This window comes from Arvicola amphibius, chromosome 2 (genome assembly GCF_903992535.2).
Source record: "Arvicola amphibius chromosome 2, mArvAmp1.2, whole genome shotgun sequence".
Classification (NCBI taxonomy): Eukaryota; Metazoa; Chordata; class Mammalia; order Rodentia; family Cricetidae; genus Arvicola; species Arvicola amphibius.
This window is the reverse complement of record NC_052048.2, coordinates 117,714,617-117,738,133: the sequence shown is the minus strand read 5'-3', so window position 1 is coordinate 117,738,133 and position 23,517 is coordinate 117,714,617. Positions and strand designations below refer to the sequence as shown.

At 42.6% G+C, this 23,517-nt stretch overlaps 1 protein-coding gene across 7 annotated transcripts in view; it reads right to left on the bottom strand.

Annotated features, from left to right (window-relative positions):
• Positions 1-23,517, bottom strand: part of Thada (THADA armadillo repeat containing) — a 301,348-nt gene that overhangs the window by 96,133 nt on the left and 181,698 nt on the right. For all 7 annotated transcript variants that reach the window (XM_038318638.1, XM_038318640.1, XM_038318639.1 and 4 more), the window contains one exon: positions 1,735-1,853. In XM_038318638.1, the coding sequence (XP_038174566.1) occupies positions 1,735-1,853 (119 nt within the window). The remainder of the gene's footprint in view (positions 1-1,734; positions 1,854-23,517) is intronic.

The window sequence follows — 23,517 nt, the reverse complement described above, 5'->3', positions numbered from 1 at the left end:
TAGGTGGGCAGAAGTACCACTTTACCAGATGTCTTCAGGCCCTGAGTGAACTGAAGCCCACTAAGGGCTGACCTGTTCCTCCATCTTTTCTCCTGCAGCAAGAAGGAATGGACTCAGAAAGCAGGCAGGAGACAGTCTCCAATGAGCCTAAGCAAAAGGGGCAGAGCTCCTCCCTTACAGCAGCCTCAGAGCCAAGGCTGGAGACGGAGAGGTTATGACTGGAAGAGGGTTTCAGCAGAACGATTTCCAGGGAACTTCTACTTCCTGACCCCAGAAATAATAGCTAGGAAAATCTGACCTGTTTCTTGGGGAAAAGCTAAGGAGCAAATGTGACACCCCCACCCCCCCAGAAGTCTCTGTTTTTCCAGGAAGTGTAACTTAGAGAGGCTAAGGGCAACAAGACTGCACAGAAGGTAAATGGTATCAGGCTTAGACAAACCAACTATTTAGCAGGTTGCCATATTGGCATTTCAGATAGAGAACACCCCCTCAATATCCCTGCCCACAGTTCTAAGTATTGACTGAACAGTCATTAGATACTCTCTTTCCTTCAGAGCTTTTAGTGTTCTCTGCTTCACGGAGAATTATCCCATCATTTCACATGGCCACCTTTCTGTCTATGCTGTATCACCTATGCCTGGAATTCTCCCTGACTCAGCCATTTGGCAAAATTCTACCATCTCTGAGTGAGCTTGCTGTTAACCCTCACTCAACTCTCCTCTGGGCCATGTCTATATTGCTTACATTTGTATTATACTTACTGCTAGCACATTTAAAATACTGAATGAAAACATGGTTTACTCATCTTTCGAACCTCCTAGAAGCCAGGTCTAGCTCTTTTCTACATATACACTCTTCTGTGTGGTTACACAGGCTGATTGATGGTGGCCTGTTGCTCACCAATGCTTTGGTGCCTGGGACCCTCACAAAGCCCATTATTTGACTTCCCACACAGAGTGGGGATTCCAACAAAAATGAACAGAAGCACAACATTTACCAAACAAAAAGGGAGTAGGTGTTACATTAGATGGCAAAATATCAACTCAAAACCTGAGGCAGCATGCTATGGCATGACATATGGTAAGGGAGCATACTGGCCTCTTCTTAATGACCTTTGCCAGAGTTAATTCATTCAGAGGCCCTTGCAGGGACACTGTCTTACCAGGATTTGGGGACCTAAATGAAGATTTGAACACTGTGTTAGAATATTCTCTACATATAACAAAATGAGAGGTTCTTTTTATTCTTTTATCTTTTATGGTCTAAGTTTCAGAATAAATACTGGTAGGAATGACAAAAGAAAAAAAAAAGAAAAGTACCCTCTGCTTTGCTGAAATATGTTATCCTTCTATCCACCTAACCAAGGCACCCTTCATTTCCCGTCAGTGCCTGCTCAAGTTGCCCAAGGATCTTTAGGCATGAAGCTGCCATGGCTCCTAAGGGTTTGTACAATGTAGACCGGTCAACCGCTGGCGTCTGTAGTTACAAGGTCTACACAGGTACTGGGTGAGGAGAAGAAACTTCAGACTGCTGAAGCCTATCACACTTTGACCCCATCACTCAGCAATTTTAAAAAAATTGTCAAGAAAGTATTTTCTTTACCACAGTGCAAAGGTCTAAAATATTCTAATAAGTCTGAGGAACCCAAGTGAGTGGCTTAGAACGCCTCACAACTGGAAACAGCAGTCTCAAACACACCGGGATGATGCCTCATCACATGGGGCTTTTACATACCTCGTGGCTAGCCAGAGTTTGGCTTTGGTACAAACAATGACGTCACTTAGTTCCTGCTGAAAATCTGCATTTGTTCTGTGTCTGGAGTCTGTAACGTAGGCTTGTAACAAATGAAAAACCTGAACCAGAAAAGAGAAAAGGCAATACTTTGCTGTGAAAATGTTTTCCACAAATGCTCAGGTCCTCCCTCTTAGATTTCCTCAAAACAGTTCCTTCAAAGGAAACAGACACCTGCAGAATGAGGCTCCAGTCTGCACAGGAAAGCAAGCTGAAACTGCCGGGTGGGAGGGCACAGTAGTGGAGAGAAGTCCACGGCCCGGCCAAACCCATGCTCTGGGTCTTTCCCACAACTCCCCAGAGGGGGTTCAGTGTGACCACACAATCATTTGCTTCAAGAGCGTCTCCCTTAGAAACAACCTATGCAGTGAGTTGAGGAAAGAAGTGTAATTATTATGTCAGCTGTCTCACAGGAAAATAAGCCCCAGGGCTTCGGACAGGAAGGGACTAGGAGTCTATGTGGTTTAGGCGTAAATCTGGGTTCATCAGGACAGAATGGGCTGATGAGGGAGGCACAGCACAGCACACCTGTGAGGAACAGGCAGTGGCGTCTGTAATAGATCTCTCAGACTTTCCCTCGGCAGTCAGATATGTGCACACGCTTGACATTTCATGGCAATTATCTACCAGAATGAAAAGCTGACGGCAGATCCTGGAGTGTCTCTAGAGTTTATATTTAGGATGGTGGCACTGTATCACCACACAAGCAAACCTGACCATGGGCAAATGTGTGCGGACTCTACTCAGCAATGGCCCACATTGCTTCTGTGAGGAGCACAAATCTTTGGGGCAGAACGAATGAGACAGAGGGTAGATAAGATTCTCTGACCTGAAAGGCTCATGGTAGACAACTCCTTTGATTGGCTCCATCATCTACATAAGAAGATGAGGAGGATGACAGAAACAAGTTACCAATAAACACATTAAGAATTTTAAAATCGCCAGGGTGTCTGGTGGTGCACGCCTTTAATCCCAGCACTCAGGAGGCAGAGACAGGCGGATCTTTGTGAGTTCAAGGCAGCCTGGTCTACAAGAGCTAGAGCTAGTTCCAGGACAGGCATCAAAGCTACAGAGAAACCCTGTCTCGAAAAACCAAAAAAAAAAAAAAAAAAAAAAAAAAAATTTTAAAATCTATTTTAATATTTTTTTTTTCTGTTGAATCTTCTGCCATTAGTTCTGGGATTACAGACACATGAACTGTCATCTCTGGCTTTATGTGAGCTCCTGGGGTAGTCCGCACGCAAGCATAGCGCAGTCTCCCCGTCTGCGCCCCAGTCTTCCAAGTGCTGGGATTACAGGTACAAGCCACAAGGCCCTTGAGTTAAGAGCTCAAGTAGCCCAGGCTGATCTCAAATTCCCTATGTAGCTAAGGCTGGCCTGGAACAGGATCCGATCCTCCTGCCTCTGCCTCCTGATGGAATTACAAGTGTAGGCCACCTTGCCCAATGTAGCTTTTCTCGGAAGCAGGAGTATACTGGAGTGTATGAACACTGAGGAACTTTCTCTAACAAAGGACCTGTTCTCTCTGACATACCAGGTCAGATGCTGTTCTCTCACCACAGCCTGCAGGGACCAAACCACCCGGCACAGAGCCTGGAGAACTGGGCTGGCTGGGGCTTCTGTTCCTATGTGGTGACTGCCAGAGGGAAAAATACCTCCCTCGGCCTCAATCCCCACTGTCCCGAAAGAGCTGGCAAAGTCACTGGGCCTTGCTTTCTTTTCTCCACAGCTGCACTAAACCAACCACCAGGGCTTTCATGTGTCACAGTGCTGTAATTAATCAGCAGACACCAGCAAAACACACGACTGTGGAATTTACTTGTCAAGAGAGCCCTGAGGTTTCAAATGCTTCTCATTTAGAAGCAATCACTTCAGAAATAACCCCCGGTGGATGTTTAAGCTCTGGCCTATATTTGCTCACCTTACTTGGCAAAAACAACACTGTTTTTGAAACGCTTGGTAGCTCTGGCTTATGAATGTCAGCCTTCGGGCCCATCAATTCTGTCACCCTGGGCACAAACCAGACAACAATTGTGATCCTAGTTACTCACCAAGGACAGAGAGTGATCTGTCTGCACCCGAAAAGTGGATACAGAGGTGCATGTAGGCAAACCTGGAAGAGGCAGCACAATACAAACTGAGCGTGTGTCAGAGCAGGGCGGGGCAGGAGAGGAAGGGGACAGACGGTGAAGGAGAAGTAAGGCTTACAAGTAAGTGTGAAACAGGCTGGTGTTTCGGAGAAATATTAATGAAAATATTTGAATACACAACCATCTTCACATGTCGTTTGTAACACTGGGCTCAAGAAAAACCAGGCAATAATTAGGTGTGAAGTTCAGATAGAAGGCCAGGAAACTCAGGAAGAGCCACTGGTCCCTCAGACAACGCCTCTTCTCTCTGCATACTTTGCCTAAGTGCTGGTGGAGAGTATGGCTGGGTTCAGGCCTGGGATAACCTGCAAACAGCTGTCACCCAGCACAGAGCAGCTAGAGCTTCAGCCAGAGAGAAGAGAACCCAGCAGAGAGCTGGGAGTGCCGACAAGGGCAGAGCCAGCAGGGGCACAAGTCTGCAACCTCTTAAAGCCAGGGGCAGAAGGGCATCCCTACAGGTCTGAGAGTGAGATGGGGGCTGGATGAGCTTGGACTTGACATCTCATTTACTGAGATGTGGAGTTGGGGACATCTGTGTGATGCTTTCTCTAGCTAGTTATACAAAAAGTTATGCTTTCCATCTGTTATACAAAACAGCAATTCTTTTTGAGACAGAAGGGAACTTTGCTCTTCTCTTCACCTTAGAACAGAGGACAGTTAGTTTACTTCTAGGTATAGTAGATCCCTAATGTGGATTTGGAGGTGTCACCGATGAAAGGAAAAAGAGAAGAAAGCGTTGCTGCCAGAAGATAATTATGCCCAATGGCTCAGCTGGCAGAGAGCCTTGCCACATGAACATGGAACGGAGAGTTCAGGCAGGACCCAAGCTTAAGCGGAAGTAGAGAAGCGACTGTGCACAGTTGTTCCCTGACCTTCACATGAACACTGTGGTACCTCTGCACCCCAACATCACATATTAAAAACAAGCAACAAAACAAAACAAAACAGGATAGATGTGCCTCAGTCAGGAAGAGGCAGGCCTAATCTAAGTAGGCAGCAGCATGCCCTGGCTACCACAAGCAGGGGCTGGTCGATCCTGCCCTAGGGTGGGGTGGTCCTTGAGGGGCTGTACTGCATGAAGGGCAGGGGGTCCTGTATTTCTTGCACTGAAAAACTAAGCCTTCATGAGATATTACATTGAGAACCTGGAAGCAGTTAGGGTCTCCCTCTACCCAGACTCTAAATATAGAGAGATTGGGGGTGGGGTGCAGGCATCTGTAGGAAGTGTGGGGTTCATCTGGGCAGCTGCACAGCACAAATGTAGTGCATTCTGAATAAATGTTGTTGGTCTAAGAAGAGTCATGAGGCAATTCCCTGAAAAAGCCTCCCGCAGCACCAGGAAAGTCTGTCTGGTTTCTGCTGCAGAACTGAAACAGTGACCTGGGTGGGACAAGGTCAAGATGATCAATGGCTGTTCAGGGAGGTGATGCAAAGACAGGTTTCTTCTTCACAAGTGTGGCTTTCAGGCCAGTTTCCCCCTTTAAAATCAACAGCAGCTGAGCTCCAGGAGCCAGCAGGCCCAGCAGTCACAGGGCAGGCTTAGGCAGGCCTTGAAAAAGACCAACTCTAATAGGAAGAGACACTCCAAAGGTCAGACCTAAAGGGGGTGAGTGGATTATAACCATCAATGATCCTAAACTCTGATGATCAAATGCTAATTGATTCGTTTTTGCAGCTGGATTTTAATAAAAAATGAAAAAATAAATAAATCCAGTCTTTTTCTCTTGCAGCAAGCATATAGACTGGACGAGGACTTCATTCCTTGTTCCATTCAGCCGAGCACACCCGCCTGCATCTGCCTTCCTGCTTGTCTTCTTCCTGCATTGCTGTAACCCCAGCTAAATCAGTGACACATTTTTCCAAGCTCCATATTTACACAGGATTTTATTTCGGCTGGTAAAACATCTGTATTTTTTTTTAGGGACTTAAATAAATGATCTATGCTGGGAATGTACAGTATAGGGTGATGTCAGACCCTGCTCCCCCTTTTCTCGACTCACTGGTCAGAACAGGCAAACATTGTTTCAGCCTGTAGCTGGGAATGTGAATATTTATCCTGTCAACTTAATTCATACAAACAGAATTAAAGGCAGGCAGGCAGAAGTATTTTATGACTTTAAGTCAGACTGAAAAGGGGGCTTAGGAGGGGGATGGCTGAGGAAAGAATCTAAACTTTCTAATTCACAGAAACATGCCTCATCACACAACTGCTGGAAGAGAATATAACAAACAAAGGCAGTCATGCACGTGTGTACATGCATGTGTGAGTGTGTGCACGCACTTGCATGCATGTGTATGAGCATGTGTATGCAGGCATGTGTGTGTGTGCATGCACGCATGCGTTGGTAAAGCCAGGGAGAAAAATCCCAGTAACACCTGTCAGTTCCAATCAGTGCAGCCAGGGTTGCAGGATTGGCTCTATGCTTCAGGCACACTGGCTACAGCCCCAGGTAGACGGCAGCTTCTCAGAAGCACCCTTCTTGTTGCTAGGCTTGTGGGCACATGCACTTATCTACACCACTTGTACACAGAGAGCCCAACAAAGAAGTGGTTCTTGTTGCCAATCACACAGACCTTGGAGGAGTATGGGCTCTAGACAGCACCTTAATGACACTTGAATTCCTTAGCTGGGTCATTCCTTGGAAGAAGGGCTTGTGCCACCCACAAGAATCCCATAATGGTCTCTCTATTAGAGAGCTGGGCAAGAAGCATTTCAAGCGGCTGCTCCCCCAAACCTCAGCCTGTTTATGAGATGAGAGAACACATCCCTGAAAAGGTCTTGGTAAGCAGTGTTGTTGCTGTATGGAAGAGGACTAATCAGGTGAAGTTACTTCTTACCTGAGCAGCCTAGGAGCGTATCACTGGGAATACACCACATGTGTGGAAGGACCAAAACATATACCCGCCCCCTCCCCCCAAAGAGCAGGTGGAAAGTCACTGTCCTGCCTTTCTAGAACTCTCCCATCATGCTGGTCAAAAGACAAAGACCTTGCACCTGAATGATGTCTTTCCTCCAATACTTATTTTGACATACGGCTGTCAGTTTTCCTAAAGACAAGCTCTAAGAGTTCAAAACCCTCTTCTAGGACTTGATGGGCCATGAGAGCTCAACCTCCCTTTTACTTCATAAGCCTATTCTGTATCCAGAAAAAAATGAGCTCCCACTTCTTACAACCTAACAAAGGCTACTTGGTCAAGCCTGGACCTTCCCATGTTTCCTTCTACTCTCTCCAACTGGGCTATAGGCATTCTACTCAAACCATAGTGTCAACTTCAAACATTTCTGGGCTTGCATACTGAGCTTGTAACCCCTCAAGACCCTCATTTCTTTTTAGTGCCCAACAGTCCTGTTGACTGGCATCCTCCAAAGAGAGCAGTGCTGAGGACCGAACACAGAGCAACCACATGCATGCTAGGAAAACTCTTTGTTACTAAGCCACATGTCTATCCCTCTGAACTGTCATCAGTTATCAATCTGTTTTTGCCTAGAATAGAGACCCTTGAAGCAAAGAACTGGGTCTCATTTTTCCCCACAGCTCCTCGGGGTCCCAAGCAAATAGGATTTTTGTCTGGAGGAAAAAGACTCACTAAACAGAGGGGCTTATTGATTAGGAACTCTACACACTCACTTAGGAAGGGAATAGGAAATGAATTTGAGTTTGTATTTGTCTTGCAAAGTCATGGTGGTGCTACAGATTTATAATGCCATTAGGAACCTGGCTCCCAGAAGCAGTGTCAAGGACCCTGAACTAGGTAAGGGCAAAGTTTAGACAGTAATACTGAAGCTAGTCAATCTTTATCTGTTCAAAACTTTTAGCTTTTATTGCTGAGAAACTATGTCTAAAAATTTAAACAATACAGATAATTTATTTGCAAAGCCAGTCTCTTTAAGTCCTCCTCCCCACCTTAAGACAAAAGCTTACTCTGTAATCCAGGCTAGCATGGTACTTACTATGTAGCTCAGGCTGGCTTCAAATTGTAGCAACCCAGATTATTGGCATGAATCATGATGCCTAGCCAGGAGAACATTTAAATTTTCTGTATAATTGGATCCTTAAAGATTTGAGATCAATAGTAAAGTCTGTAATATAGCAAAATGTATCAAAATCCAACCAGAGCAGAGGCTGGAGAGATGACTCAGCAATTAAGTGATGGAGGAGGGTCATCTGTATATCTGTTGTTTCATTGGTTAATTAATAAAGAAAACTGCTTGGCCTGACAGGTCAGAACATAGGTAGGCCCAGTAGACAGAACAGAATTGTGGGAGAAAGAAATCAGAGTCAGGCAGACGCTTCAGGCAGACGCTTCAGGCAGTCGCCACAGGCAGTCGCCATGCCTCTCCTCTCTGAGTCGGACACAGGTTAAGATCTCTCCTGGTAAGCCACCACCTTGTGGTGCTACACAGATTACTAAATATGGGTTAGTCAAGATGTGAGAATTAGCCAATAAGAGGCTGAAACTAATGGGCCAAGCAGTTTTCTTTATTAACTAACCAATGAAACAACAGATATACAGATGACCCTCCTCCATCAATTAAGAGCACTGTCGCTCTTCCTGAGGACATAGTTTCAAACCCCAGCACCCATGTGGCAGCTCACTACTTGTAACTCCAGACCCAAGGGGTCCTGTGTCCTCTTCTAGTATCCTTGGGCACCAGACATGCATATGGCACACATACATGCATGCAGGCAAAACACTCATACATAAAAATAAACAAATAAATGAATCCCTGCCGACCAAATACAACTAATCAATAATAAATTATTGCTGATAATTCCACCCACCCAAAGATTCTTTATTACTTGTTTATATCTGAAAAATTCTATAATACACAGCTTAAAATACTTAGGGGCAAATAAGAGAAAGCATGTAGGAGGCAAAGGGAGGCAGAACCCTGAGCTAGAGGTCAGCCAGGACTTCATAGTGAGACTTTGTTTCAAAAAAGCTGGCAGGACTAGATTTCCAAACTTCCTTAATTCACACACTATCAGTACCTCAATAATTTTTTCACAGTGCCCTCTAGGCCAAAAGAAATATCTAATGCTTTTAATTCATTAAGTGAGTAGGTCCAAATGACCCAATTAACTCTGTGGCATTTTGAAAAATAATACACATAGGGTAAAAAGACTTCTGTGTATAACTTCCCACGCCCTGGACTCCTCTTGTTGCTGTTCCATGTTAATTTCTTGTGACACTTACTTTCTTTCACAACAGCTACCCAATGTCAATTTTACAAAGACATGACAGCATCAAGAGGAGTGTGTCACAAGCTAATGTTCTAACTGTCACTCTGACCTAGTTGTTCACATGTCTGACAGATGTCCGGTATCACTGCACTTCTCCCCCAGTTTTAAATCACCCAATGCTTTGGCACACCCCTTTGGGAACTGTAAATGTTAGCAAAGAATATAAACAATGTACAGATGAAATACAAATAGCCAATAAACATATGAGAAAATGTTTAATTTCATTAGGGTTTAAGGAAATGAGTAACAATGTCTTTCTCTTGTAAGAGAAAGCCGTGGGTTCATTATGGTCTTTTCACACGCATGTGCCCTTTGCTCTGCTCTTACCCACCTGCCCTCTCACCGTCTCCCACCTCTCAGGCCCCACACAATGCATCTTTAAACCAAAGTGATTTGACAACGTTTTTGCAAAGACAAAACCCAATTAATAACAAAGAAAACATGAATTTACCAATGAGTTAGAAATTGACCACTAAAGCCACGTTTTTATACATATAGCATGTTACACTTTATAATGGGAACTAGGCAAAGTAACTCCACACCAAGTTTGGCAATGGCTATTCAACTGGAAATTATGGACGTTTTTTCAGTCTTACAATGTACTATGGAGGACGAGACTTGGTCAGTCATCCTCATCAACTTAATAGCCACTGCTGGACTTATCCTTCAACTTTTTAGTTTTTAGTACCCAGTGGTACTTGAAGAGCAAGAAGGTCAAGGAAAGGCACCAAGGTGAGAGGTGGGTAGCAGCATTCTTTGTTTTTGTTTTTTTGGTTTTGTTTTGGTTTTTCGAGACAGGGTTTCTCTGTAGCTTTAGAGCCTGCCCTGGAACTAGCCACCAGGCTGGCTTTGAACTCACAGCGGTCTGCCTGCCTCTGCACCCGGGTGCTGGGATTAAAGGCGTGTGCCACCTTGTCTGGCTGGGTAGCAGCATTCTTTTTTTTTCTTTTTTCTTTCTTTCTTTTAAGATTTATTTATTTATCATGTATAAAACATTCTGCCTTGATGTATGCCCGCACGCCAGAGGACGGCGCCAGATCTTAGTACAGATGGTTGTGAGCCACCATGTGGTTGCTGGGAATTTAACTGAGGACCTCTGGAAGAGCAGCCAGTGCTCTTAATCTCTGAGACATCTCCAGCCCCTGGTAGCAGCATTCTTGAGTGCTCCAGTGATATACCCATACTGTTGGCAAGCACTGCGTGGCTAACAGAAAGCTGCTACGTCAACATACAACTTTCTGGACTTTAAAGCAGCTGTAACATTTCCCTTGTAAAAAGAGTTTGAATTAGAGAAAACAATTTGGCATTTAGTATCTGGTCTTCGGGCTGATTAGTGACTATTATCTAACCCCCCCAGTTAGGGGCTTGGACAAAGCACCTTAGGACCTCCCTTAAGCCCCTTCAAACCTGCACCTAGGTCAGATCCAGGGCCAGCTTCTGGAGGCTGCTGAAATCCATGTTCTATGGTAACAGACTTCTCTTTCTGAAAACTGAAGATGGAATTTCTTTTTTTTTTCATGCTGTCAGTTGCAGCTTATTTCAAAGGCCATCGAAGTAAACAAAAGGGAGAGGCTGATCTCTAAGTCAAAAAGAGACGACTGTTTATGAAGTGACTGTTTATATTTTCACATGGATAAAGGAAAAATACGATTGCTCTAAGTCCCTAGGAACGGAGAAGTGGGCAGCTTCCCTTTCACCCTCCCCCAGTTTGTTTGTTCCTTTGACACTCAGCACCTCCAACAGATGGAACATCTGCGGCATTCATTTTTGGGAATGCTACAATTTTAGCCAATGACTGGAGCCTGTGCAATACGTCAGACAGTGTCTCATGTGGCCGTGGAACCCTTTTAGTGATTGCTGTGCCTCCTCAACCCCAAGAGCCTGTGCACTATCTAACGCCAGGCAAGCAGGCCTCAGTAAGCTCGCTCCAAATCCTGAGCCCAAGTTCCCTGGAGACTACTTCAGAGAATGGTGATTCCGTGAGATATCACTGAAGGAAAGGACCCGTGAAACAGATCCTTCCTTATGAGCCTTCTTTGATCCCAAGTAACCAAATTTGTCTGAGATGACAGTGAGCTCTGGATGATAGGCATGCATGTAAATGGAGAGTTTGTGATAACGAGACCTTATCCACCTGTCTTTTCTACTTGCTCATTAAGGCTTAGTCCACCAACTCCCCTCTGTGAAGCTGTCTAACAATGCCAGGTCATGATCATCTCATCCTTTAGTCCATATAATTTATTATCTGAACCATCCATTTGGCACCTAAAAATGTTGCCTTGATTACTATTTATCCTTTTATGCAAATCATGTCCAACAGGCTCTTCTTGGAGTGAGAAAGTTGTTGATATGGTTTTCAAATTCAAGGCAGTTTCCGTGAGATAATCAGCACTCACAAGGTTAACGTAATTTTTTAAGTAGCAGGACTGCTTGCAACACAGTGGTACACATCTGTAATCCCAGGCAAAAGAACTGTCATGAATTCAATGCCAACCTGTGGTACATAGCAAGAGACTGTCTAAAAACAAAACAAACCAAACAAACAAACAAAAACAAAACAAAACTAGAACAAAGAATCTGCACATGGGAGAGAAGAGGGTGAGACCTCAGAACCAGAATATGTGGCGTGATGGGTAGGCAACCAGCCTGTCTTCCCGGCTTGTTGACATGTCATTTACATCAGATCCATTTTAAGGTAGTTTGCGATCTCCCCTCTAAATCTTTCAACTTCTGAAACTATTCTCTTGCCATTATCTGTTGAACGAACAGCTCACAGAGCACAGACTACTGAGAAAGTATCCCCTCCCCAAGCATCAGCTGTTCTGACCTCCCCATCCTGGTATTGCTGGGAGGCTATGAGGACCAACTTGGGAAAGGTTTAAAGTTAGTATGGATTTTTACATAGACGAGCCCTCTCAGACATTATTGGGACAGACTGTAATAGGACAAAAAGACATCTTTCTTTGTTCCCATCAGATTCATATTGAGAAACTTTTGGCTTTGGATCAGTGGTTCTAAATCTGCCATGAACATCTGGCACTGTCTAGGGCATTTCTGGTTGTCACAACCTAAAAACTACCAGTACCTAGAGGCCCAGGTCAGAAAGGCTGGAAAATGCTTTACAAAATACACTACACCCTTTCATAACAAAGAAGTATCCAGGTCAAAATGGAGGCAGCACTGAAGTGAGACGCTCTGGGGAACTGTCAAATCGCAGGCTCCAGGCCGGGCTGGTGACCTAAGAAGACTGTGCCATCTTTGAGTTTTACTTTCCTCACACGTAAATGGATGCTCATGTCATGGGGTAAAATGAGGTCTTGGGTAGTTGCTGTGAAAAGTGCTTGGTGATTACACTTTGACAGCTGAGTCTTCCCAATCAACAAATGGAGTGCAGGTTTAATATTTCTAGGCAATTTATGATTCCTCTTGAAATAGGAATAGAGGGGAACCTGGCCATCCCTGGGCACAGATTCTGTTGTTATACTTGCCTACAGTCCTCAGCAGGTGTTTGGAGTTGGCCACCAGACTTCTTGCCCTTCCCAGGACTGCTCCTTGGCAGTGCTTTCCTTATGGACTCTGATAATTTTCCTAGACAGTGTGCTTTTCACCTATCATCTTACCATAGCCCCCGTCAGGTGTATGGCAGAGATACATAATAATGACCATCCCCCAGTTACTTTAAAAAGTATATTGTTATAAGTTTGATTTTTTTTTGGTCATAGCTAAATTTTCCATGTTTCTGATTTACAGTATACATACATTTTATGGCACCATGAGAGGTGAAGCCCGTCACACACACATGCATATGTATGCATGCAGGCATACCTTTAACACTGTCTGATTTCATTCATATGAAGTATTCAAAAGTGGTCAACTCATAGTTACACAAAGAAGAATGTGCATGCCTGGGGCTGAGAGGAAGGAGAAACAGGAGCTGTTTAATGAGTACAAAGTTTCAAGTCTACAAGTTAGAAATGTCCTAAAAACCGGATGCACACAGTACAAATATATTTAATACAGCTGATGTGAGCACTCACAAGTGCTTAAAATAGCACACTTTGTGCATGCTTTATCACAGTTAAAAAAAATAAAGTATTCCTGCCATGCTCACCATAGAGCACCTGCAGTGTCAGCATCCTCAGCGAAACTACAGGAAACCAAAAAGGCCACGATGGATGAAACAGGACAGACAAGAGGAAGAAGAAAAAAGGGTGGAACCACCATGAAGCTCTGCTCCACAGAGCTAGGGATGATGGAGGATGAGGAGACTCCCCTGCCAGTGCTCCACATCTCCAACACTGCACGGCTTCTGCCACATCTCAGAGCCGAGAGCCTGACTGCTTGCTGTTCAGCACCCCCAGGTCTGTCGTCTACTCGCCAGTCAGTCATGTCTCAGTGGTCAGGGCATGTGGTACGACGGAGTCAAGCAGAGCATGGAGACCTTCAGGACTAGATGTGGCTTCACTATCCACCCAGCAAGAACAAACACCAGAAGACAAGTACCTCTGCTCTGAAAGGAGCTCTCTTTGAGGCCTCTGGCCAACCCCACTTTGTGGAAAAGGAAAAGCAGGGAGAGGAGTTAAGAGGAAGGGAGAAAGGAAGGATAAAAAAGGAAATACATAATTGTAATAGATGGAGACAAGAAAGGAAAACAAGAGCAAAGAAAAGGACTTGCTCACTCTAAATCACAGGAAAACTGTTTTATGCCTTCTATAGAAAATTTTGTGATTTAAAATAACACACACAAAGCAAATAAAAGCCACTACATTCACATCAGCAATGGTCAATACTATAATTCTATATTTAGTATTATTTCTCAAACATGCTTTGAATTCTCTAATTACAAAAGTTCTCATCCACCCAAAGGTGGATGAGAACCCTTGATGGTTTTTCAAAGGACCTGAATTCTGTCCCCAGAACCCATACCAAGCAGCTCACAACTGCCTGTAAACTCCAGCTCCAAGGGACCTGACACTTTCTCCTGGTCTCCACAGACACATGGCATGTACTCACACATATACATAAATGATTTCGGGGGAGAGGTGCATTTCAAGAAGGTCTCTCTGTAGCCCTGACTGTCTTGGAACTTGCTCTATAGACCAGGCTGGTCTCAAGCTCAGGGTTCCACCTGTCTCTGCCTCAAGTGCTATGGTTAAAGGTGTCCACCATCAAGCCCAGCTTAAAAATTTTTTTAATGTAAACTACACACTTACTTTACATAATTACATAATTGGTACTATAAGCTTGCACTAGTCAATCTTAGAAACCCCATTTTGGCTTTAGGACCCTCATTTTGGCTTCTTTTAATTACTCATGAAAAGAAAAAAAAAGACAACTAGCACCGGGTGAAGATCATAAAGAATGGCATCCATAAGAGAGCAAGTTTCATGTGATGTTGAGATACTGGGATATCTAAGTGGATGTTAAGGCACAGTCTCTGGCTTTCTAAACTCACCACTGTCCAAGCTGTTCTGCTATTACCATGAAGGAGAAAGCCCACAGACCAAATCTTAAGGAAAACTATGATTAAAAAGCAAAAGTTCTCCATTGCATGCCCCCCACCGCAGACTGGGTACTGACGCTTTCCAGAAAGCGTGTGGAAACTGCTGCGGTGGGCGAGCCATCTGCAGATCAGTTCCTTCTCAAATGCTTGCTGGCCCGTCTACCTTACTTGTCATGTTATGTGTGCTTTCTCTGTCTACAGTTCAAAGTCCTCCGACATTTTTGACCTCCTCCTCCATTTCTCCTGGTTCCACTGCTTCTTCCTTGGGTGGTAATGTTCCCTCCATTTACGTGTGCTGAAATCTACCTTCCCCATCTCGGCTCAACATCAAGCCCTTTTCTTCTCCAGCCTCAACGCCCACCCTCTCTCTAGCTCACCTCTAGGGCAGAGGCTCCCTACTCAACTCTAGGTCTTCCGTCCTGGAATGGAAGTAATACCATTAAGATGAGGATGTCATGGGATCAAGAGTTTCTGTGCTCCACTGACCTCCGTGATCTTTAGAAGATGTGTCACACACAATTATAGTTATCACTGCTATCTCTGCTCATTTCCACAATTCTTTCTTCAGGCCCCTTGATCTTGACCATGAAATAGTGTGTTACTGAACTGCTTCCTGTACCCCTGCTTTGGGCACTCCTGCCAGCTGCCCTTTAGACTTGAAGCTTTCCCCTGCATCTGCCAAGTGGACACCAGGAGCTATTCAAAAGCTTCCTCCTTGCTCCTGGATCTCTGCCTGCTTTCCACACGAATGATCTGGAGCACCCTCCCTAGGGTGGAGCAGGTTTGGAGTGGAAAATAAGTAATGAAATGAAATCCGGGAAAACTTTTTGTCCAGCAACTGTTGAAATGTGGAAATTGCAGGCTTTTCTTGCTGCTCTTTGTGGCCCTTTCATTCCAAAGAGCTACTGCCTCTGTATTCGCACTAGCTGTCACTCTGGAGAAAGATTTGCTCAAGGACGACACAAGTACCGCCTGTCCCTGGTACTCAGTTTCGTACCGTCCCGTGTTTCCTCTTCACCTCACCTGTTCCACACTTGCACCACAGCAACTACTGAGGCTGCTTCCTTAGGAAGTAGATTCTGGGGTCTTACTTGAGTCTGACACAAGCAAAATCTCCAGAAGAGAAGATTTGGGAAACACTGACAGCCTATCAAGTCTTTCAGTTTTTGTCAGTGTTCTAACACCTTAGAGGTCCAAAATATCTTACCAAATAGCCTCAATACTTAGGCCACAAACATTTCACCTATCCTAAGTCTAGAATTACAATTAATTTTGGCCTGAAACAGTATTATTATTGCAATAACATTATTAATTATTATTAATCAAATTATAAAATATTGTAATTAAATTACAATAAATTAGATAATCTAATTTTTCTATTGAGAGCCTGTTGGTTAAATCCAGTCATGCTTCAGGCCCTAGGAATGACTTTATACCACATTATTATCCTACTCGTGCTAAAGAAGCAAAGCACCATGCATGTCTTTGGAACTTATACCACCCTTACAGACTTGGGGACTATAGAGGCTGCTCAGCAGTTCAGAGCTGCTCTTCTAGAGGACTCAAGTTTTGTTTCCAGCACCCATTTTGGGTGATTCACAATTGGCTGTAACTCCAGCTCCAGGGCATCCAATGTACACTTCTGGTTTCACGAACACACACACATATACACTCATACAGTTATGTATACATAAATTAAAACATAACTTTAAAAAAATCCATTAATGATTGAATTAAATAAAGCACCATCCAATTAAAAGAAAAAAAACCTCTAAAATTTTAACATTGTGTGTGTGCTGAAGATCTCATCCAATGTCTCTAGAATGCTAAGTAAGTGCTCTATCATTGACCAATATCCTTAGCCCTTGGCTCAATATCGTCAAGTCCCCTTCACAATGAGCTAATGAAAATGAAAATAAAAACTTGGGGCTTCTATCTTGGCCTGAAAGAAGGTGACTGCTACTTAGGAATCTGGTGAGATTTCTAGAAACTTCTACTTGGTTCAACTACCCAAATTTCCCAGAATCAAGCTCCTTTTGTCCCTCATGGACTGTTATTTGACCCAGTTCTCTCTCCACTACCATTCTGGGAAGAGTTCAGAGTTAATGAATGGTATCATTACAAAATCCAAGCAGCGGGTGCTTCTATGCCCTTCTCAGAAATGAATAGAAATTTTACATTAAACACTACAAATGTCCAAGGATGCTTATTTAAAAATATACTTATTAAAAATATAAAGTCCATTATGGATTAAGCTATAAATGAACTAAATGCAATAGGAAAACTTATAGATCCTTTTCTAAGACATAAAATACCATCTTTATGTAATATCCAAAACCATAAAATTAAACAAAAAAATGGGAAGCAAACTTACTGTAGCCTACTGAAAACAAAATTTCAGAGGTGTATCACAACTATGTTTAATGTTACATGTTTTTCAAAAGGATGAAACAATTTTTCATAAAACAAAAGGCTTCAAATGTAAATAATGAATAGTTCTCATAATGAGATTCACCTCTGAAACTTAGTAGATTGCAAAATCAATGCACAGATGAAGTTATTTATCAACTCAACTTCCCATCAACCTTAGCACGCTGTCAGCTAACAATAACAAGTTAATGTTTTCCAGTAATCTTCACTGTGCTATTTAATTGCCAGCACTCAGGCCAAGGTAAACGCAACAGCAACAAAAAAAGCTAACATCACCATCAAAGAACAAGATTAATGAACAATACATTTCTGCTTTGAAGTAAACGCTGAGACCCACGCCCACACCATAGACCTTTTTAGCCACTGAGATTTCAACTGTGCCAAACAATCTACAGAGTGATTTGAAGGTAGATTCTAAAAAAATATTCCCTTTGTTTTAACTCACCATGTGCTTCATTCCTTGAGGAAAGCTCTAAATAACACCCTCCCTATACAAAGTAGGTCACCCCCAAATCACAGAACACACGGAGTGAAGCCCAGACTGCTACTTCTACATAAAGTCTGACCTACAACTGACCCAATGTAACGTGTACACACAGCATGAGTCTTTACATGTACACTGCATCAACAGTTGTATTAACATACTGAGCTCCGTAATGTGACATGGTTCTACCATACCTGTTGGAACCCTAGGCTGAAAGGCGGGAGCGCCACAACACCATCAGACTTTAACTAGGTCCCGGCTGCTAAGAGCACAGACGACAGCAGTGCTCATGTGTCTGCCAAGGAGTCTACTCTACACTGAAAAAGATCAAGAAAGAAAGTGTTCTTATAAAACATGAACAAAGAATAAAAACTCGACTGTGTGTCTTATGAGACCACTGGCTGCGCCTTCAAGTTCACTGACTCTTTTGTGAATTCACTCTTGACTATATCAGCTCCTTGACAAACACAGTCAATTAGTATTCTGATTTCTCTCATTCTCAACCCTTTACCAAATTACCTGCCTGTTTGCCAAACCTACAGAGACATTTTGCCACTTAATTGCCAGGGTGTTTGCTATCATTTCCCTTTTTCAGTGTGCTAAGAAATCACTTGCCATTTCCAGACTGTTTATGTGTTAATTTTTCCAGAAGTTTAAATGTCTACCCTCCCCCTCCAAGTCAGGGATGGAGTATAAAACCCAAGCCCGGCATCTACGTACAACTCATCTTTTCCCGATGGTTGAAATAAATGGACCTGAACTATTGAGTTTTGTTACCACCCATTCAAACATATCTCCCATTGTCTAGTTGCTTGTTGGTTACCTTCTCACAATATAAAATCTCTTGAAAGTGCTCAACTAAAAAGCGTGTGTTCATCAGTACAGATATCTAAAAAACCAACCTAGAGTCCTAGATATAAAGTAATCAGGAAATAATTTCTCTCTCTCTTTTTGAGACAGGGTTTCTCTGTAGCTTTGGATCTTGTCCTGGAACTCACTAGGTAGACCAGGCTGGCCTTGAACTCTTGGAGATTCACTTGTCTCTGCCATCACCACCTGGCTGAGAAATCATTTCTAATGCACAAGAACTCTAGTCAAGTAAGTTTTAAAGGAGCTGATAACTTGCTGTTTCATCCAGTCAGTAATGAGAACACAAATAGGGGTTGAGGTAGTTCAGTGTTTCAGCGCGGGTTTAAGATGTGCGAGGCTCGGTCCCAGTCCAAACCACAGACCCACCCAGAAGGCTTCAAGTGACTATCAAGTGGGGTTTCTCTCCTGAACCTGAGGATGGTTGAAATAGGAATCATTTGTAACCAACACCACTGAAGGCATCCCAGCGTGAGAGTCGCCTACACATGAACTAAACAGAACGCCAAAGCAAAACCAAATTCCTAAAGTGTGAGAATCACCTATACATGAACTAAACAGAACACCAAAGCAAAACCAAATTCCCAAAGCAGCAAAACTCAGATTAACAAGTTCCTCACTTAGACAGCATTGGGCTTTCTAATGAATGATGTGAGAGCTAAAGGGAAGCGCCCACAGCAAATCCCGGACTTTCTCCCCGTGCAAAGTCGGCAGCACAGCGTAAAGGCTGAGCCTCCAGCCCAGGAAAACTAGTGCTCACAGTGTGGAGTGAGTGCCGTCACAGCTGGGGAGTCCACTCTGCTCTGTTCTTTAGGAAAGAAACCATCTAATCTGCATTTTGAGGTGTCAGTGATCACCCCAATGTGACAAAAGGAGAGCATCAGTCTATGAGGCACTTAAATGTTCCACTGTGTTGGCCTGGAAATACCAACACCCAAATCTTCTACCTGAAAAACAAGGAAGACATTACCTTGATTAATGATTGAAGTGGGAGGGCCTTGTCTATTGTGGGTGGTGCTACCTCCAGGGAGGTGGTCTTGGGTTGCATAAGAAAGCAAACTGAGTAAGTCAGGAGGAACAAGCCAGTAAGCAGCATTCCTCCATGGTCTCTGCTCCAGTTCCTACCTACAGGTTCCTGTCTTGACTTTCCTTCATGAAAGAAAGGACTATACACTGTAAGGTGAAATAACTTTTTCCTACACAAGTTGCTTTTGGTTATGGTGTTTGTCATAGCAATAGTAACTTAACTGAGATAAACATATATTTATAATGAAAAATCTTAACAAACTACAAAGTAGAATGAAAAATTTTCAACCTGACAAAAGCAGGTAAGAAAAACATGTAGCTATACATTGAAGATCGAACGCTTTTCCTCTATGATGAAGAAACACAGACTGTTCATTCTTTCCACTCCTACTCAACATCATACTGAAAGACCTAGACAAAACAAGACAGCAGTAAGACATAAGCAGGAAATAAAGGGTATAGTGATTATAAAGCAAAAAAGCGCCTTTATTTATAGATGGCACAGTTGTCTAGGTAGTAAGACAATTTATTTAAAAAGGACACTAGGTCTAGTGAGTTTAGCAGGGCCCCAGGACAATGTCAGCATTTGGAAATTAACTATACTCCCTATATAATCAATGGACATGTGAGAGTTAAATGTAAAATACAGTACTATTTCTAATAAAACACAAAACCATTAATTATTATGGGATAAACCTAACAAAATAAGTATGTATAAAACTCAAGGATTCTTTTAGCCAGTAATTAGCAAAGCTGTCCCGTGAAGAGGTAAAGAGTAAATACAATACAAACTTTGTATAATATGGTCTCTCTTACAAGCATAAGCAGTTATAGAAAATATGTAAAAAGGAGGCACAGCTGTGTTTCAATAAAGCTTTATTCAAAATAGGATGCAAGCCTGATCTGACTTCCATACTACAGATGACAACCTTGCTTAGTGCTGAATAAAAGTACAAGACCAGTGAGTTACTTGCAAATTTGTAGGCTTTTGGGAAGTGGAGATGGCAATTAGTTTCTGCCCAGAGTAATAAACATAAAGAGTTAAGATCTGCTGAATATTAAACTGTTTTACGTCTAACTCAGAAATCCTAACATTTATGTTACATTGCCTGTAGATGTTCACGCTTTCAAATGTTCTTTGAACTTATCATGAAATCTTTCTGGTTCCTTTATTAACCAATGAATTAAATAAACTTATACATATTCATTTTATATTTGTCCAAGTGATGATTTTATTTGTCCATGTATTTGTTTACTTATTTCTTTTCTTTGAGACAGGGTTTCCCTGTAACCAACCCAGCTGTCCTGGAACTAGCTCCTGCAGACCAGACCAGGCCGGGCTTGAACTCAGAGAACCGCCTGCCTCTGCCTCCCTAGTGCTGGGATTAAAGGTGGGAGCCACCATGCCGGCTCATGTATTTATTTTTTAATTCCCTTTGGTATAAATAATTTTTATAATGGCAATTTAAATTAATCATCATCACGTCACCATTATTTATTTATTTACCAAGAATTTACATCAAGGTTTTAGATAAGCTGTTGAAATACAAATACGTAAATTTTATCACTGAAAAAAAAATCTCAATGTGTTTCTTCACCAGGAACTTCAACTGAACCTAGAACTTTTTCATAACTCGATTAGAAAGGAAACAAAACAAAACAAAACCTCATAAAAAATAAACTAGAAGTTGACTGGCTGCCGAGTCAGCAAGGACTTTTTACAGAGACCTGTACAGCATTGCATGGAAAGGTGCGGGGTGCGGGGGTGGTGATGTCTGACAACAGATTAAATAGCTGGGTCTCACTTTGTGCAGGTCACCAATTTGTTAACTCTTCATACTATAAAGGGGTGGCTGGGAAGGGGACCAAGCTGTGGCAATCATGTCACCATGATTATGAAAGATAACTGCCAGTCACTGTATTGGGATTTGCATATATAATAACTCTACTTTTTAATTAAAAGATTTTTTATATATGTATATGTCTGTATGAGTGTATGCCATGTGCATGCTCACGGAGACAAGAAAAGGGCTGGAGTTACAGGCAGCTGGGAGCTGCTTGACGTGGGTTCTAGGAACCAAACTCAGGTCCTCTAGAAGAGCAGCAAGCCTTCTTTCCAGTCTCATAACATCTCTTTCAATGTCAAGTCTAGGCCTACTTAGACCCAAACACACCATTTTCTATTCACAAGGCAATCTAGTGTGCTGATAGAGCACTACAAATAAAACAATAAAAACAGTGCTAATCTCAAACTAAAACCAAATAGGAAGGAAGTAATCATAATAAAGCATGGCTTTCCCCCCTATGCTTTTCAATTTTAAAATGGTAAAAATACGCTACCTGTCTGCTTTATTCTTTATCCTTCCAATTATTAGAAGACAACTACCAATCTACCTTACATAAAATCTTTCCAGAAGACTATTCATGTGAACCTCCAATGAGCTACAACAGAATTTTATACAAAGATAATTTTGTAACCACTTTTTTATTTCCTACACACAAAGCCCCAAAGTGGGCACTGAAAATATGTACCTCAAACAATATAATACTTAACATTCTGACCTCCCTCTGCTGGGCAGTAAAGCTCCTGAACGTCTATTTTTGGAAACTGCGACATCCCTTTAATCCTGTTATAGAACTGCTGACCGGGAGGACAGCAAAGGAAAGAGGCTGAGAGCTCCAGAAGGAGGAAGAAAACAAAGCATAAGCAAGCAAATCATTTTACAAGAGAATTTTGTGAGATCTGTGCCAGTGTTCACAGCTCAACTCCAAAAACACCACCCCTGTGCAAGCCACTTCCCCGTGCAAGCCACTTCAGAACACACTGGCCCCTGAAGCCAGGTCAGCACTGGTGCAGCCCCAGAGTCACCACTGACAGCTTGGTTTAAACTGCACCTGGAGAAAACACCGGTGGAGCTCCAGGGCCAACACTCACAGCATGGGTTAGATTGTACCAGTAGAAAGCACTAGTGAGAGCCAACATCTACAGCTTGGTTTAAACTGTAGCTGTAGAAAACACATCGGCCCTTCTCGCTGTCCATTGTCTATCTTTCATAAAAGAAATCCTTTGGTATGAGGAGACACCACAGAGAAAGAACATGTCTTTGTGCGCCTCTCCCTGACCGTCAGAGTACATACACTACAGTGAATAGTTTTGAACTCAGACCCTCCCCAGGCAGCTGAAACAACCCAAGTTTTTAAAAAGTATTGCTTGCTTTTTGAAAATGGTCTCCAGTTCACTCAAGTCATTTTTAAAGTTTTCTTTGATTTTATAGCTAAAAATATACAGAACTAATATCTCTTTCTAAATTAGATTTGGTGCTAGAGATTTACTGGCTGTCCTCAGACAACACATGATAAAGACTGGTATTCCAAACATTCAGCGTCATTATTGAGGGCCACATGTTAAATATGTGCAGCCTGATTCAGTATTATTTTGAATCAACACAACTTAACCTTGCTTGAAGTCAAGAGTTAGGATTCTGCTGGTTCTTCTCTGGCTGAGACTCAAGTGCTGCATTAGAATGAAGCCAGATGTTGGCAATTATGAACACTCAGAAGGTCTGGAGATTGCAATCTTACTCTATCTATTTCTACTCTGAGAAACAAAGCCAATTTCTTTAAGTGTAAGGACTAGAATGTAGTGTTGGCCAGAAAAACTTTGCTCTGTAGTGACGGTAAGCATGATCAGTAGCTAGCTATATCTATACTGATTACACACACACACACACACACACACACACATAAAATAAGAAAACTCACTGTTAAATAAAATTAATAAATTTTAGGTTTCTTACTCCTTAAGTGAGAGGTTACAGATACACAAGAAAGTAAAATAGAATGAGCTATGTAGTATTGCACCAGAATCAAAGAGATCAGTATGAACTCCATGTAGTTTAATACAGATGCAGACTGTTAAAGAATTATATGTGAGTGCATATAAATAGATTAATATATTGATGTGGGTTTCCTAATTCTGTTTAAAGAGCATATCTAGAAACAATGGTACTCCAGTAGCAA